The 15,145-nt window shown below is 49.4% G+C and overlaps 1 protein-coding gene across 2 annotated transcripts; it reads right to left on the reverse strand.

Moving 5' to 3' along the window:
- Positions 1–4,326: 4,326 nt before the first annotated feature.
- On the reverse strand, positions 4,327–9,867 carry HAPLN2 (hyaluronan and proteoglycan link protein 2). Of its 2 annotated transcripts, none has more exons than XM_007457882.1 (7): positions 9,621–9,867; positions 9,001–9,143; positions 6,561–6,672; positions 6,002–6,355; positions 5,689–5,805; positions 5,365–5,547; positions 4,327–4,949 (listed from the first exon to the last, which is right to left on the reverse strand). In XM_007457882.1, exons 3-7 carry the CDS (start codon positions 6,646–6,648, stop codon positions 4,669–4,671), a joined length of 1,023 nt encoding a protein of 340 aa, XP_007457944.1. In that variant the 5' UTR covers positions 6,649–6,672; positions 9,001–9,143; positions 9,621–9,867; the 3' UTR covers positions 4,327–4,668. The 2 variants fall into 2 exon arrangements, with proteins under 2 accessions (XP_007457944.1, XP_007457945.1); XM_007457883.1 differs by having other exon boundaries at positions 9,001–9,062; positions 9,621–9,712.
- Positions 9,868–15,145: the final 5,278 nt, after the last annotated feature.

The following is a 15,145-nucleotide window of genomic DNA, read 5'->3' on the forward strand; positions in this document are numbered from 1 at the left end:
CTTGCACTCAAAGTCTTGACTCACATCTGCTTTTAGGGAACCCTGTGGTCTTCATCAGTTTAGGCTGCTATAACAAATTACCATAGTCAGGGTGACTTAAACAACATTTATTTCTCACAGTACTGGAGGCCAGCAGGTCTGGTGTCTGGTGAGGGCCCACTTCCTGGTTCTCAGATGACTGTCTTCTCATTGTATTCTCACATGGTGGAGAGCAGAGAGAGAAAGTAAGCTCTCTGAAGTCTCTTCTTATAATGGCACTAATCTCATCATGAGGGCTCCACCCTTGTGACCTCATTACCTCCCAAAGGCCCCACCTCCAAATACCAGCACATTAGGCATTAAGGTTTTAACATATGAATTTTGAGGAGTGAGGGGGACACAAACATTCACTCCATAGCACCTATCTAAGACAAATGGAAGAGAATCAAACATTAATCCTACCTTCCCGAATGGGTTATATGTCAGGGTAACAAAATAGTGGATAAAGAGAAATTTTTCCTCATAGACAATTCACAGCTAATACGTGAAGGAGAAATGACAAAATTAGAACATCTCCATTTTGCACTTCTAATGAAATAATGGATCTAGACAGTGATCATCAGTAGCCATTAGATTAAAAAGTTGATGAGTGTAGTGAGTTGACGGTTGGCCACAGATATATCCACGTCCTAATTCCTGAAATCTGCAAATGTTAACTTGCTTGGAAAAGGGTCTTTGTGGATGTCATTTATTACATGAATTCATTCCTGGAATTCAGTTAATGGTTTTGAGATGAGATCACCCTGGATTAGCCAGGTGAGGCAAACCCAGTGACAAGTGTCCTTATGAGAGACGGAAGAAAAGACACAGGCACATGGAAAGGAGGAGGTGGAGATTGCAGTGATGCAGCCAAAGGAGCCCAAGAACACCACCAGACACCAGAAGTTATAAGAGGCAAGAAACAATTCTCCTCAGAGTCTCCAGAGGGAGTGTGACACTGCCGACACCTTGAGTTTGGACTTCTGGCCTCCAGAGCTGTAAAAGAATAAATTTCTGTTGTCTTAAGCCACCAAGTTTGTGGCAGTTTGTTACAGCAGCCATAGGAAACTAATACAGTGAAGAACTTTATAATGAGTGGATCAGACTTACACTATCGGAATTCACTGATCAATCTTAGCATCACTATTTTAGCCCAATATTCAGACACTATGTGCCTTCTGATGTGATGAAGGAGGAAGTATGCAGTATCACTTATTAAATACTCCTGGGGGAAAAAAAGTGAACGTTAATTTAATCAAACTTGTAAATATAATTACAGGGGATGGAGGAATATATTAAATGACACTTTGAGGATACACTCAGCCAAATCAAGACTGTGGGAAACCTGATAGGAAAAAGACCCAGTTACATAAACAAACAAGATGGCATAGATAAAATGGAGGAAGTATTATGGCTTAAAAGATACTTAAAGGGGCTTCCCTGGTGGCGCAGTGGTTAGGAGTCTGCGTGCCAATGCGGGTGACATGGGTTCGAGCCCTGGTCTGGGAAGATCCCACATGCCGCGGAGCAACTAAGCCCATGCGCCACAACTACTGAGCCCACGCGCTGCAGCTACTGAAGCCCACACACCTAGAGCCCATGCTCCACAACAAGAGAAGCCACCACAATGAGACGCCCGCGCGCCGCAATGAAGAGCAGCCCCCGCTTGCCACAACTCTGAAGAAAGCCTGTGCGCAGCAACAAAGACCCAATGCAGCCAAAAAAAAAAAAAAATTAAAAAAAAAAAAAAACTTAAATTAACCCAAAACAACTAATCAAAGGCAATGTGTAGACCTTAGTTGGATCCTGGTTTGAGCAAATAAACTCGTTATAAAGTTATATTTTTAGACATTCAGGAGAAATTGATCATGAACTAAATGTTACATAACATTAATTTTGTTGGAGTAGTGTGATAGTAAATTATGCTTGTTTAAAAAAATTTTTTTTTTTTTTGCCACACTGGGTGGCTTGTGGTATCTTAGTTCCCCAACCAGGGATTGAACCTGGGCCCTTGGCAGAGAAAGCGTAGAGTCCTAACCACTGAACTGCCAGGTTATGGTTATTTTTAAGTCACTATATATTAGAAATACATACTGAGTATTTACAGGTGAAATGATAGGCTATTTGAGATTTGTTTTAAAATACTCCAGCAACAAACAATGAGAGGATTCAAGAAACAAGGATAATTTTGAAATGGTCAAGCTGGAGGATGGAGTGATTTGTTATTCTGTTCCCTCTATTTTTTGTGTACCTTTTAAATTCTCTATAACGAAAAAATAATAGTAATAGTGATATGAAGAGCAGTTGTAAGAAGTTGTGGTCATGTTTCTATGGGCAAAGAAACAAAGCTTTGCAGCAAATGAAAAGCTCCTCCCATGACCGTTTCTCATATGGTCTCTTGACAAATCCTGAAGGCATTATACTGAAGACAAGCCATCTTCCTACGGGCTGAGCTGCAAGGCCTTAGACCTCGGCTTCCTGGGGTTCTGACTCCATAATAGGAGTGTGGGGACGCAAACGTTCACTCCATAGCACCTGTCTAAGACAAATGGAAGAGAATCGAACATTAATCAAACATTAAGAGAATCAAACGTTTGAAAACCCAGAAGATTGGGGGAGTGGGTGACTACCAATATGTCCAATATATCCCAGAATTTAGACTGCCCTCCTTGCTGTTGGTGGTCAACATTTGTGCTGGTGCTGTTCACCAAATAGTTCCAATTCTACTTCTAGGTCAAAGTAAGATTGCTCTTTGCTGCCCCCTTATGGTTGAGTGGGGTCACGTAATTAGTTTTGGAGAATTGAGTTGTGGACAAGACAGTTGTCCCTGGGGCCTGTAACTATTAACTGCTTGTATAAGACCCTCCAGAGCTCTTTTTATTTTTTCCTTCTGGCATGGTGATTGATGGCATATGAGATGGTGGCTGCTCTGTCACCCGGGGTCCCTGAATAACTAAAATGAGAAGAGCCCCATTATTGACCACAAAGTACCTGTAGCTAGAGTGAGAAATAAACCTTTATGTTTTAAGCCACTGAGATTTGGGGTTTTTTTTTGTTATCACAGCATAATTTAGCTTATCCTGACTAATCAGTACCATACAACAACGGATTCTACAGGCTACCTGGTAAGAACCTGAACAAGAATAATTATTTTTGTTCTGTTACTATCATTATTACTCATTAATTATTATAGGTACCACTTACTGAGTGCCTCTTATGTGTACCAGGCATGTACTATGCAGTCGATGCATTGTCTCAATTACTGTTCACAGCAAACTTGGGAGGCAGATCTTGTTATCCCATGACCAAGATGAAAAAAACAAAGCTTAAGAACTGGCACAAATATTTCATTTGCTATATGAGGATTATTGAAGATGATGTTCATTCAGTCATCCTCTGTCCCTTATATAAAGTCCCATGGGATGAATTCATTTCACAATGATTGCAAGAATCCTCTTGGAAAGCAATTTTACAACATGTATCAAGTGCCATCAGAAAGTTCATACCCTTTGCTCCAGTCATGACTATCCTCTAGCCCAGGCTTTCTGTGGTGTAGATTGCTTGAATAGTAATAAACAAATAAACATACAAATAAAATGTATAGTATATAATATATATTAAGGAAAATGAATTAATGACATTGGAGTTTGTCTCTTGAGTTACCGGTATGTTTCTTTTAGCCAGATGTTAAGAATGCCCCTGGTCCAGTTGCCCCTTTTGCCCTGACAGCCGTGATGATGGTGAACGCTAAACCCAATGCACATAACCACCCTGCAGTATCAGTCCTGCGAGGACCTTATTGTGTCTGTTAACCTCCTCCTCCTGAGGGCTTAATTTCCCATCAGCTGTTAACAGCGGAATGACTTTCCTTCCTTTAATAGCAATCATGTAAACCCTTCTGGGAGACTGGCAGGATACAAATACATTTTGAAATATGTTCAGGTCCACCTTGCATTTGTTCTGTGGTGCCCAGGGGCTAGGCCTGGGGGGTTGGAGCGCTCCTGGCAGATTTGAACTAGAGTAATCTTAAGTGAGTGTGTGGCGCCCCCGCGTGGTGCCTGGTACAACACCACCCTGAATTCACTTGCTCCTATCCGTGGCCAGGCCGTCCACTGTGAATCCAAATCTCTTCCGACCTTTTGGTGCCCTCTCCTCGCAATCCCTACTCTCTTGCAGGTTCACCCCTCAGGGACAGCAGCCTCTGCTCTTACTCTGTCTTCCTAGGCGCGCTGTCAGCCCGCTGGGTCCAAGGTCATCCCCCTCATCCCCCCACGCCTCGCCGCCGCGCTTACAGCTTCACCCAACACAAAAAGTCCTCGAGTTATTTTATTGCTGTATATGGAAGTCAGTTAATGCCCCCTGGACTCCCCTTCCGTCACCTAGCAGTGGCTGCCTCGTCTGCCGGGGCGCGCGAATCGCCGCGGGTCCGAGGGTCGTAGCCGCGCACCGCCACCGGGTGCGCCACCACTTCCCCTCCCCGACGCCGGGCCAGCCGGGGTCCTCGGCCTGCAGCCCTCGGCCGAGAAGGCGGGTCAGGAGGGACTGCTCTTCGTCTGATGGAAGGGGAGGCTTGCGAGAAAGGGGCGGCGAGAGACCCCTGACACGACTCCCAGGCTTTGTCGCGCGCGCTGGAGGGGGCGCTGTGGGCCCCTATTCGGAGTAGCAGTAGGTCCCGTAGGCCGCCTGCTGGGGTCTGGGGAAGCCGAAGCTGCGCACTCCGGGATCCGGGAGGCCCCCGCAGCGCGGCCGAGGCGTGGTGATGGGGAAGCGCACGCTGCCATCCGCCAGCCAGCCGCCGTCGCATTGGTCCAGCCCGGAGAACTTCCAGGCTGCATAGAGGTGCCCGACCTTGGCCACCACGGCCCCGCGCCGCCGGCACGCCGCGTGGGCTTCAGACAGCGTCAGCCGCCCCGGCACGAAGAACACTTGGCCTGGGGACCGAAGCGGGTCACCAACTGATCCAGAGAAGGGCCAGCCGGGGCGCAGTGGGATTCAGACTCCCAGGGAGCAGAGTCTGGGGGGCAGGTGTGGTCGGGTGGGTCCGAGCTTGGGTAGGAGAAGTGGGAGTAACGAGACTGGGGGTGCGGGTGAGGTTGCGGGAGACAGCCTGGAGCCTGGGTGGGCGGAGTGACGGAGGGGCGAGGCCTTCAAGAGACCACGGAGCTGGCCCGGGATCTCAAGCCACTTGCCTTCTACCTTCCCCGCCCCATCCTTCAGGTCCGGGTCCTGGCCCCGCTGGCCCCGCTCGCCCCGCCCCGCCTCGTTCACAGGCTAAATCCTCCTCCTTCGCAGCCGGTCAGGCCCCGCCCCCTCCGGTGCTGAGGCTGGCTCGCCCCGCCCCCTTACCTGACAGCTCAGAGGTAAAGCAGAAGGCGTCGTAGCGGTCGCGCTTCCGGTCGCGGGGCCCGTAGCTGCGAATCCCGGGCCGACCTGGGCCACCGCACGGAGCGCGCGCCGTGAGCACAGGGTAGCGCACGGAACCCTCGAGCAGCCAGCCCGCGTTACACCAGTCCAGACCCTCGGTCCACGCTGGGGGGAGATGGCGGGGGGTGGGGGGTTGTAGGGCGATTAGAGGCGTCACAGGCGGGAGCAGACCCGGAGTTCGCCTCCACTGGGGTCCACGTGACAGCCCGGAGGGCGCCTGGGTGGTGCCCGGGTTCGGCCGCTCACCCTGGTACAGCTGGGCGTAGGTGGCCAGGCGTCCGTCTTGCTCCTCGCACGCCTGCTTAGCCTCGTAGTAATTGAACTGGTACCTGCCCCGGCTGGGCTGGTACGGAAACACCACACCTGGGGGGGTGGCAGACAGCCTGGGGAGGGCAGGCAGAAGGAGAGGGGGAAGGAAGGGCGGTGCAGCCTAGGAAAAAGGGCTAGGGGGACCCCGGGAGCAGGCGGGTGAGAGGCTGGGGAGGAGCCCTGGGAGGCCTGAGATGAGACAGCCGAACCACCCCTGGAGAGGAGCGGGGCAGTAACCGAAGGGCCTCACCCTCCAGGCGAAGGGTCAGCGCCACACTCTCGTCCTCGATGCCATTGATGAGCTCACAGCGGTACCGGCCCTCGTCCTCCAGGCGCACGCCCGCGATGACCAGGGAGGCATCTAGTCGATGCCCCCTTCGCATCCTGGCACGCCCCCCCAGGGGCCCGTAGCCCCGGGCGTGCAGTCCGTTGGTGATGAGGATGGGCGTTTCCTGGAGTTCCCCCGGCTCCACTTTGCTCCAGCGCACCTTGTAGCTGGGAGGCGGGGCGCCCAGGACGCAGGGCAGCGTGGTCGTGGCCCCACGACGAGAGTGAATGACCTCGTGGATGGGGGGCAGGAGGTAGTGGGGGCCAGGGTGGGGCGCTGATAAGAGGGGGCCACAGTGGCAGGACCCCCCGACCCTCAATGCCCCAAGTGCCTACCCAGATCCCCATACCCCAGGCTCCCCCAACCCTCTCCTCCATTGCTCACTCAGCAATGACTCTCAGCCCCAGAGTATCCCCAGCAGCTGCCCTTTCCACTTTCCCCACCACTGTTCCCCAGATTCTGGGCAGAGCTAAGGTCTTACCTGAGTCTCCCAGGGCTCTGTGGAAGGTGGTGAAGGCCCAAGGGAGAAGGAAGTGGCAGAGAGTGGGGAGACTGATCCTGCCTTGCATTATGGGGAGTCAGCCCAGCACAGTCTGCAGGGCACAAAGGGTGGGCATTCCTTAGGACTAAGGGAATGGGGTGGAGAGAACAGGGTAGATCCCCCATCAGGGATTCCTGAGAGGGGACTGTCCAGCTGGAATGCATGAGGGCAGAAAAAGGGGCTGAAGTTGTTAGCAAAAGGAAGGTAATGGGGGAGGGGCGGTAACTAACTCCACTCCCTGCCAGGCCTCCTGAGCCCACCCCTCCCCCTCTCTCACATCCCTTCAGTCAGCAGGTCCTAATTTAGCACCTCCTCTACCTATATCCATTCTCAGCACCAGCTGTACTTCCGAAGTCTTGCCTCCTGGATTGCCAGCTGTGGTCTCTGTCCTCTCCCAATACCCATTCTTCATCTGAAGCCAGAGTAAATATGGTCTTGTCACTCTCCTGCTTAAAACAGTGACTCCCCATTGCCGTGAGGATCAAATCCAGTGTCCGAACCCAACTTCCAAGGCTCTCTGTGATCCAGCTTCTCCCAGCACCTCCAACATTGCCCGCCCCCCGCACCCTACCCCTCACTACCTGTGCCCTCTGCGCTGTGCTCCAGACATGTTCTGGCTGCAACACAGTCCAAGTTCACCCTCACTTTCCTCTTACAGGCAATCAGTTTGGGCCTCACCTCCTCTGGGAAACCTTTCCTCTCCCCTCGACTTCACGCTGTAGTGCACTGTGATCTGCTCCTCTGGTTCCCCTACTGCCTTGGACTGGGGACTTTTTTTCTTAGAAGTATTTCTATTAACAGCTAAATTAGCAGTGTGGATCTGAAGGTAATACATATGCATATGTAGACTATGTCAGTGAGCTTTCCAGTAATTATAAAGTATAAAATTATAAGGCTATTAAAAATGATTTCAAACACAATTGTCTATTTCAGTAGTTGATTTTCCCCCCTTCTTTATTCTATTCTTTATTCTTTATCACCTTGGCCATTTTTTTAAAAAATTAGACTAAAGACCCCTTAACCTAGTTTTATTCCTTTTTGAGATCTGATTCCTCCACTTCCTAATCGCATGACTTTGAACAAGTTGCTTAACCTCTCTCTGCCTCAATGTCCTCATCAGTAAAATGTGGTGAATAGTAGCACACCTACCTCACTGAGCAGTTGTGAGGATTAGAAGAATATATGTAAAATGCTTAAATAGGTCCTGATATCGAGTAAGGGCTATGTATATGTTAGTTGTTATCTGCAGCTCCCGGCATAGTTTCTGGCACAGCCTCTCCCCCGCCTGCTCCCAGGGTCCCCCTAGCCCTTTTTCTTAGGCTGCAGTAGGTGCTAAATAAATATGTGTGTTAATGAATGAGCTCACATTAAGGGCTTCTGGGAAGGAGAGCAGGGACACGGCAAGAGGAAGGCAAGACTGAGGAGGAGTCGGAAAGCTAAGGAGCTGGACTCCATCTTCTTGCAGATGAAGGCCAGAGCTGGGCATGCAGCAGAAGAGACAGGGTTTAGGTGCAGAAAGGACTTCCCAATGGTTAAAAAGGAAAGCATCTGGGACAGGGACCTGAGCGAGAGAACACGTCTCCTGTACAGGAGAGTCTGGTAAGCACAGTGATAGTGGGAACTGAGACCGATTGAGGGACCCAGTGTAATGACAGCCAGCACCAACATGTTTAAAGTTTAACGTGCCTGAAACTGCTCTAGGCACTTTACATGTATACTTTTATAACTACTCCCCTAAGCAATCCTATGAGGTAGGAACAATATGGATCCCTTTTTTTTTTTTTTTTTTTTTTTTTTTTTTTTTTTGCGGTACGCGGGCCTCTCACTGTTGGGGCCTCTCCCGTTGCGGAGCACAGGCTCCGGACGCACAGGCTCAGCGGTCATGGCTCACGGGCCCAGCCGCTCCGCGGCACGTGGGATCTTCCCGGACCGGGGCACGAGCCCGCGTCCCCTGCATCAGCAGGCGGACTCTCAACCACTGCACCACCAGGGAAGCCCTGGATCCCATTTTTATATGCTCAAAGGTGCTCACATGTCAGGATACTTGAGTGAGGTCACACAGCTAGTAAGAGGAGGGGTTTGCTGGGACTTGAATCCAGACTTGACATGAGGTTCAAGCTCTTAGTCACTGATCTGTCTTTCTGTTTCTCAAAGCAGGCACACACATACCTTCTTCATACCCCTTACAGAGAATAAGAGAGCGGCTAACAGCTCCAGTGCCTCCCCCCACCTTTTTTTTTTCCACTTATAAAGTTTTATTTAAGGGAAATATTCATAATTTTTATGAGATACTTTTAGGTATAGAATAAAATTATTTCATTCATAATTATTTTATGAACATTCTGATCAACAGTACTGTGTAAGATATTTTGACACTGACCTGTTAGAAGTGGGCCTCTTCACAGAGATGGAGGAAGGAGTGACTGGCAGCTTTTTGTCCTGCTGGAGGAAGAGGTTCCAGGTGAAGGAGTTGCCTGGGCCCCTGGGAGGTCCAAGCATCTAAGAGCCCCAGCACCTGGGCCCCTGATCATCGTACTCTCTCCTTTCACACCTTTGAGGAAAGGCTTCTGCCCTGAGTTCGAAGAAATCAAGGTACCAAAAACTCCCCCACTCATCACTCCACTAAGCTAGGCTAAGTGACTAGGGTCCAGCTCTGTGGCCGGGCACTGTGTCTGTGGCACTCACTGTCCTGGGCCCAGGGGAAGACACGGCTTAGGAAGAGGCATGGGAACCCCTGAAAAGGGATGGAGTAAAGGAGGCAACCCAGGAATAATTACCTGGAATATTGTGGAGAATGGGGTGCCTCGTTTCTTCTAGATGCTCTTAGACCAGAGAAAGGATGGATTAATGGGTGGGTATAAGGATGTTGGACTGATGGGCATGGAGTGAACTACAAATGAGGCTCAAAGATCCATAAGCGTCAAGTTCCAGCTGCCTCCACTTTTCCATACGGGGCTACTCTGCGTAGCACCACTCCACCTCCCCCAACAAAGCCCTCACCTCTGCCCTCCGGTGCCTGGGTGCGCATTGCCTATGGGAAGAGGCTCTCAAGGTGGGAATCAGACTTCCAGGACCTCCAGTTGCTTCAAAAACCCTGACCCCTTCTGTCCAGCTCCCCTGTCTGTCATCTGTCTGTCCTTTCCTTCTCTGTCTCCACCCCATCGGAAACACAATTTCCCATTGTCTCCTTCTTTTCCCCTATTGTTGAATAACAGGGGCCCTTTCTTTATCCTGTGGGTAATGGCAACGAAATGTCAACAGCTGGGGATGTGGGATGCAGGACCGGCTGGCACATGCCACCGGAAAAAGGGCCTGGGTGGAGGCGGGCTCAGAACAGGAACTCACATCCCCAAGGAGGAGAAAATGGGGAGAGGGAGAGAGAAGTTTTGTGAGAAGGTTGAAATGAGGTCCCCCTCAATATTCAAGCTTCACGGCTCTAAAGACATTTTGTGTAAGGCCAGGGAAATGGCTGAACTCCAGGGAGAGCAGAGCGAGCGGTCAGCATTGCACGGGGAGAGATGGAAATTAGATAGCACAGAGGATTTTGCTGCCTCTGGGAAGGACATGGGAATTTCTGAGGATGGAAGGATTTTGGAAAGTTCTCCGAGAGAGGGCATCTTATTTGTTCCCTAGTTCCCCATCGCCTCCTTCAGCAGATGGATAATCTTAAAGTTCTCAAGAGAAGGGAGATCCTTAACCTCCCCGAGTGAAGGTTCACTTCTCTAAAATCCCTCTTATTAGGAAGTTCTTTTGGAAGTCTAAACTCCTACTGGAGTTTAAGCTCATTTTTTATTTATTTATTTATTATTTATTTATTTATTTATTTTTGTGGTATGTGGGCCTCTCACTGCTGTGGCCTCTCCCGTTGCGGAGCACAGGCTCCGGACGCGCAGGCTCAGTGGCCATGGCTCACGGGCCCAGCCGCTCCGCGGCATGTGGGATCTTCCCGGACTGGGGCACGATGTGGCTCACAGGCTCTGGAGGGCAGGCTCGGTAGTTGTGGCACATGGGCTGAGTTGCTCTGTGGCATGTGGGATCTCCCCAGCCCAGGGCACAAACCCGTGTCCCCTGCATTGGCAGGCAGACTCCCAACCACTGCGCCACCAGAGAAGCCCTAAGCTCATTTTTTAAACCTTTCTATTGAGATAGAATGTACATACAACAAAGTGCAGATCCCAAGGGTACATCTCAATGAATTTTGACATGTGTACACACCCTGTAACTACCCAGCCCCAGATTAAGATATAGAACGTTTCCAACACCCAGAGTAAGTGCATTTCTTTTTTGTTTGCTGTCAATGCAAAGGGAGCGCTCCCTCCGTAAATAGCCATTTAGAAATGTTTCGAGCTTCAAATCGCCTCTTGCCCTTCTTTTCTCTCTGCAACCCAACATCAGTGGCTTCACGTTACTAAATCCGACACTTCCAGGATCCTTAGCTTCCTCATTTACCAGAGGGAAGGGAAAGTGACTTGTCCAAGACCACACAGAATGCAGTTGTTGAGTCAAGCCTAGAACGTTCTGCTTTTCCGGCTAATCCCTCTTCCACTCCTCTCCGCGACCCTCCAAGTCAGCCCCGGAGCAGCAGGGTCTTCACTGGGGCCATATTTGGCAGCATGGAGCCCACCCCGACGGTGCTCTTTAAGGATTGGATTGACTCTCTTTTCCTGTCCGCTCCATCCTTTCCTAAACCCTTCCCTCTTCCTCCCAGAGAGAAGGACAAACGAGAACAGACAAATAGCCGCCTGTCTCCTCTGCCAGGACACCCTGATCCCGCGCATCTGATTGGCTTCCGCCCAATACAAACAAACAGCCTTACGCGGCGGGGGAGGTATAAAGCCTCCATGGCCTGACCGGTCGCACCCCGATTCCCAGGCTCACCCCTCGCTGCTCCTTTCTCCCCAGACCACTTCTGAGTTGCGGTTCGGAAGTCTCTGGTGTATAAATCCGTAAAAGGCTGAGTTTGGCAGGGAGGAAGGCCTAGAACTATGCGATAGATGCAAAGAGAACCCCTTGAGGATGGAATGAGAAAGGAACAGACCAAGAATAAATACAGCGTGAATAACCAAACTGTTCAGCCTGCTCAGGTCACGTTCATTCTCAGTTCTTCCCGAAGACACTACGAGACAGGAATGAGGTAAGACTGCTCAAGCTTGAGTTGGCATCTTTTCTGGCATCTTCTGAGGAGAGGCCTTTGCCACTCCTGCTGCCTACCAACCAGGGTGAGGTGGAATCATCTAGGAGGAGCATGGAGTCCTGACACCTCTTTCCCTGACACCCCAAACTCAGCCTCCACCCTCCAGGCATGTTCAGCAGACTGATTTTCTGGATCTTTGGTGACGGCAAGCATGGGCCCAGTTTACTACGGGATTGTTGCATGAAAGACTGGAAAAGTCAGCAAAATGGTACTTTAGGGCACATAGCAGGGAAGGGCCAGGTGTGCCGGGGTTGGGGGGGTAGGGGGGGCTTCTCTCTCCTTCCAGTGAAATTTGCGTTCACCCCCACCTGTCTCGGCCGGCCGCCGCAGTCTCCAGCAGACGCTGCAGGGCCGTCTCTCGCTCCTCCTCTGCTGGGTCTCACCTTTCTCCTCCTCCCTGGGAGCCCTCAGGCTTCCTCTTGCTTCTAACCCAGGCTCAGGCCTTTTGTGGGGCTGTATCCTGGCTGCACTGCAGGACCATGTGCAGGGTGAGCCTGGGGGAGTCAGCCTTGTGGAAAGACATGTTTTCCGCTCAGGATGCCTCACTGTACCCTGAACAGTCTTTGTCCTGTAGACAGAGTCAAGGGTGGGAAGGAAGGGGAAGATGTGGCCCATGCCCTTGGGTGGGGGGTGGGCTGCCAGTCTGGAGGGGGCATGAGGCCACATGGGCTAATGGGAAGAACACTGGACCATGAACCAGGAATCCAGTTCCAGCCAGATGCTGACTTCCTATGAGACTCTATACCAACCTCCTGGAGCTTCAGTCACTCTAATTATTGAATGGGCACCACACCTGCCCAATGGGACTGGCTGGTGTGAGGGTGATGGAGCAGCCTTCTACCCAGTGAAAAGCACGCTGTGAATGAGGTTCATTGTTATAATGGTTGGTTCAAATTGGAAAACTGCTAGAGAAGGGGAGAATGAGATGGGAAAGAGCTGAGATCCGTTAGACCCCCCTCATCCTTGAACATCCTTGAACTAGCCGCACCCTCCAAGAACAGTGGGGGCCCCTCATGGGGCTGGGGGTCTCTTTCTAAACAGTGAAGGTGTCCCTCTCTGTATTTCCATCTTACTCTATTTCCACCTCTGTGGAGAACAGGGGGATGTCACCACCCATGCCTGAGATGCCACATGGAGCCCTGACCGTACCCCATCTCAAGCTGCCCCGCCCAGCCCAGGAGTCCTGACAGAACTCAGTTCCCTGGTCGTCACTCCAGCCCCTTGATTTGGGGCTCTTGAGAAGTGGGACCCACAGTGCCCACTTCAGTACTGATCAGAACCTAGAAACTAGAAGCAAAGATATCCAGAGGGAAGAGCTGGCTGCCTCTATGGGCAGCCTCTTCCTGGATCTGAAAGGTCTTGAAAGACAACAGTGGGGATATCTGGTTGTCCTCATCTCAACCTGGCAAATGTTCAGGTTCCTCAACCATCTCTATCCTGAGGGCGTGGTGGCTGAGGGGTGCGGCCAGGGTAGTGCTTTTTCTGAAGTCCCCCTTTTCTGAAGGGCCTCAGGGTGTAGAGAACCGTGTGAGCAAAATGCAGTAAGTGAACTTAGGAAGGTCTTGACCTTATGAAGTGCTCAGGCTAGTGGGATAACACCTGTCCTATCGCAGCGGTAGATGAGGGTAAAATAAAATGTTGGAAAGTGCAGAGAACAGTAAAAGACAAATGTCTAGAAGTTGTTTTCATGGTTACTAAGATTTAACAATTATATTTTACATATTACTAATCATGTCTCTGTTTGTCACAGTCAGTTCATGGCTATATTCAAGTGGGCCATTTAAATTGTACTTTTGGGGGTGCAGCTACTATGGAAAACAGGATGGGCGTTCCTCAAAATACTAAAAATAGAGTTGCCATGTGATCCAGCAATCCCACTTCTGGGCAAATATCTGGAGGAAACTATAATTCGAAAAGATACCTGCACTCCTATGTTCATAACAGCACCATTCACAATAGCCAAGACATGGAAGCAACCTAAATGTCCATTTACAGATGAATGGATAAAGAAGATGTGGTACATGTATATGATGGAATACTACTCAGCCATAAAAAAAGAATGAAATAATGCCATTTGCAGCAACATGGATGGACCTAGAGATTATCATACTAAGTGAAGTAAGTCAGACAGAGAAAGACAAATACCATATGATATCACTTATATGTGGAATCTAAAACATGACACAAATGAACTTGTCTATGAAACAGAAACAGACTCACAGACATAGAAAACAGACTTGTGATTGCCAAGGTGGAGGATGGTTGGGGAGAGAAGGATTGGGAGTTTAGGATTAGCAGATGCAAACTATTATATATAGGATGGATAAACAGCAAGGTCCTACTGTATAACACAGGGAACTATATTCAATATCCTGTGATAAACCATATAAAAATATGAAAAAGAATGCATATATATGTATAACTGAATCACTTTGCTGTACGGCAGAAACTAACACAGCACGGCAAATCAACTATACTTCAATAAAATCAATTTTAAAAGATAAAATTGTGTTTTTGTTCATCTACCTCTGCAAATACCTTGAGATTCCCGAGTCCTCATTTTATCAGCCCTTCTCACACTCCCAGGCCTCAAGGCTTGCTCTCTCAAATCCCTGCTTCTGTTCTCGTTCAAGGCGGTCTAAGTTGGATCTGACTTTACTTTGTACAGACTCTCACTCCCAGTCTCACGTTAGTCAAGCTTAAGCCCAGAAGTAAGAAGATTTGCAAGTATTAACCATTCTCAGGCCAGAATGTGAATAATTTTAAAAAGTGAGCCCTAACTTATAGCTCTACATTCTCTCACATGGGAAACATAAATACTCTCACAGTATTAACATCCCCATTTTATGGACAAAGAAACTGATGTCTAGAGAAAGTTAGTTAATTGTTAGTGAGTAACCCAGGGAGCTCATCTCCAAAGCTAGATGAGTTCTTCCCTTTTGTGGAAGAATAATTCCTCCAAACTTAGAAAAGGTAAAATGAGAATTGCTTTTCTTTGTTGGTTGTTGGGTGTTTTGTTTTGGGGGGGGGTTTGGTTTGGTTTGGTTTGGTGTCGCTCTAGAGCATTGTCTAAAAGCTTGCTTGACACTCAACTGACTCTCCTGGAGAATGTAACTTTGCTATTATAGTATATTTGATAAATAACCTACAACCAAAAAAAGATGAAACATTTACAGTCTGTATGGTTAGTGGTTGACTTGGAGAAGTTGATAAAATGATAGGGTTTTATTGCCTAACAGAGAAGTTAACCACAAAAGTGTTTTGGTTTTATTGTCCTGGAAACTTGACCAGTCATATCTAAATTAGCAATCTTATTTCGGCATTCCTTTTT

The sequence above is a fragment of the Lipotes vexillifer genome, unplaced genomic scaffold (assembly GCF_000442215.2).
Source record: "Lipotes vexillifer unplaced genomic scaffold, Lipotes_vexillifer_v1.1 scaffold238, whole genome shotgun sequence".
Classification (NCBI taxonomy): Eukaryota; Metazoa; Chordata; class Mammalia; order Artiodactyla; family Lipotidae; genus Lipotes; species Lipotes vexillifer.

Coding starts and splice junctions, on each gene's coding strand:
- HAPLN2 (XM_007457882.1), bottom strand. CDS start 6,648: ATGCAAGGCAGGATCAGTCTCCCCACTCTCTGCCACTTCCTTCTCCCT. Junction 6,356..6,560: donor CAGAGCCCTGGGAGACTCAG/GTAAGACCTTAG, acceptor CCCTCTTATCAG/CGCCCCACCCTGGCCCCCAC. Junction 5,806..6,001: donor GCTGACCCTTCGCCTGGAGG/GTGAGGCCCTTC, acceptor CCACCCCCCCAG/GTGTGGTGTTTCCGTACCAG.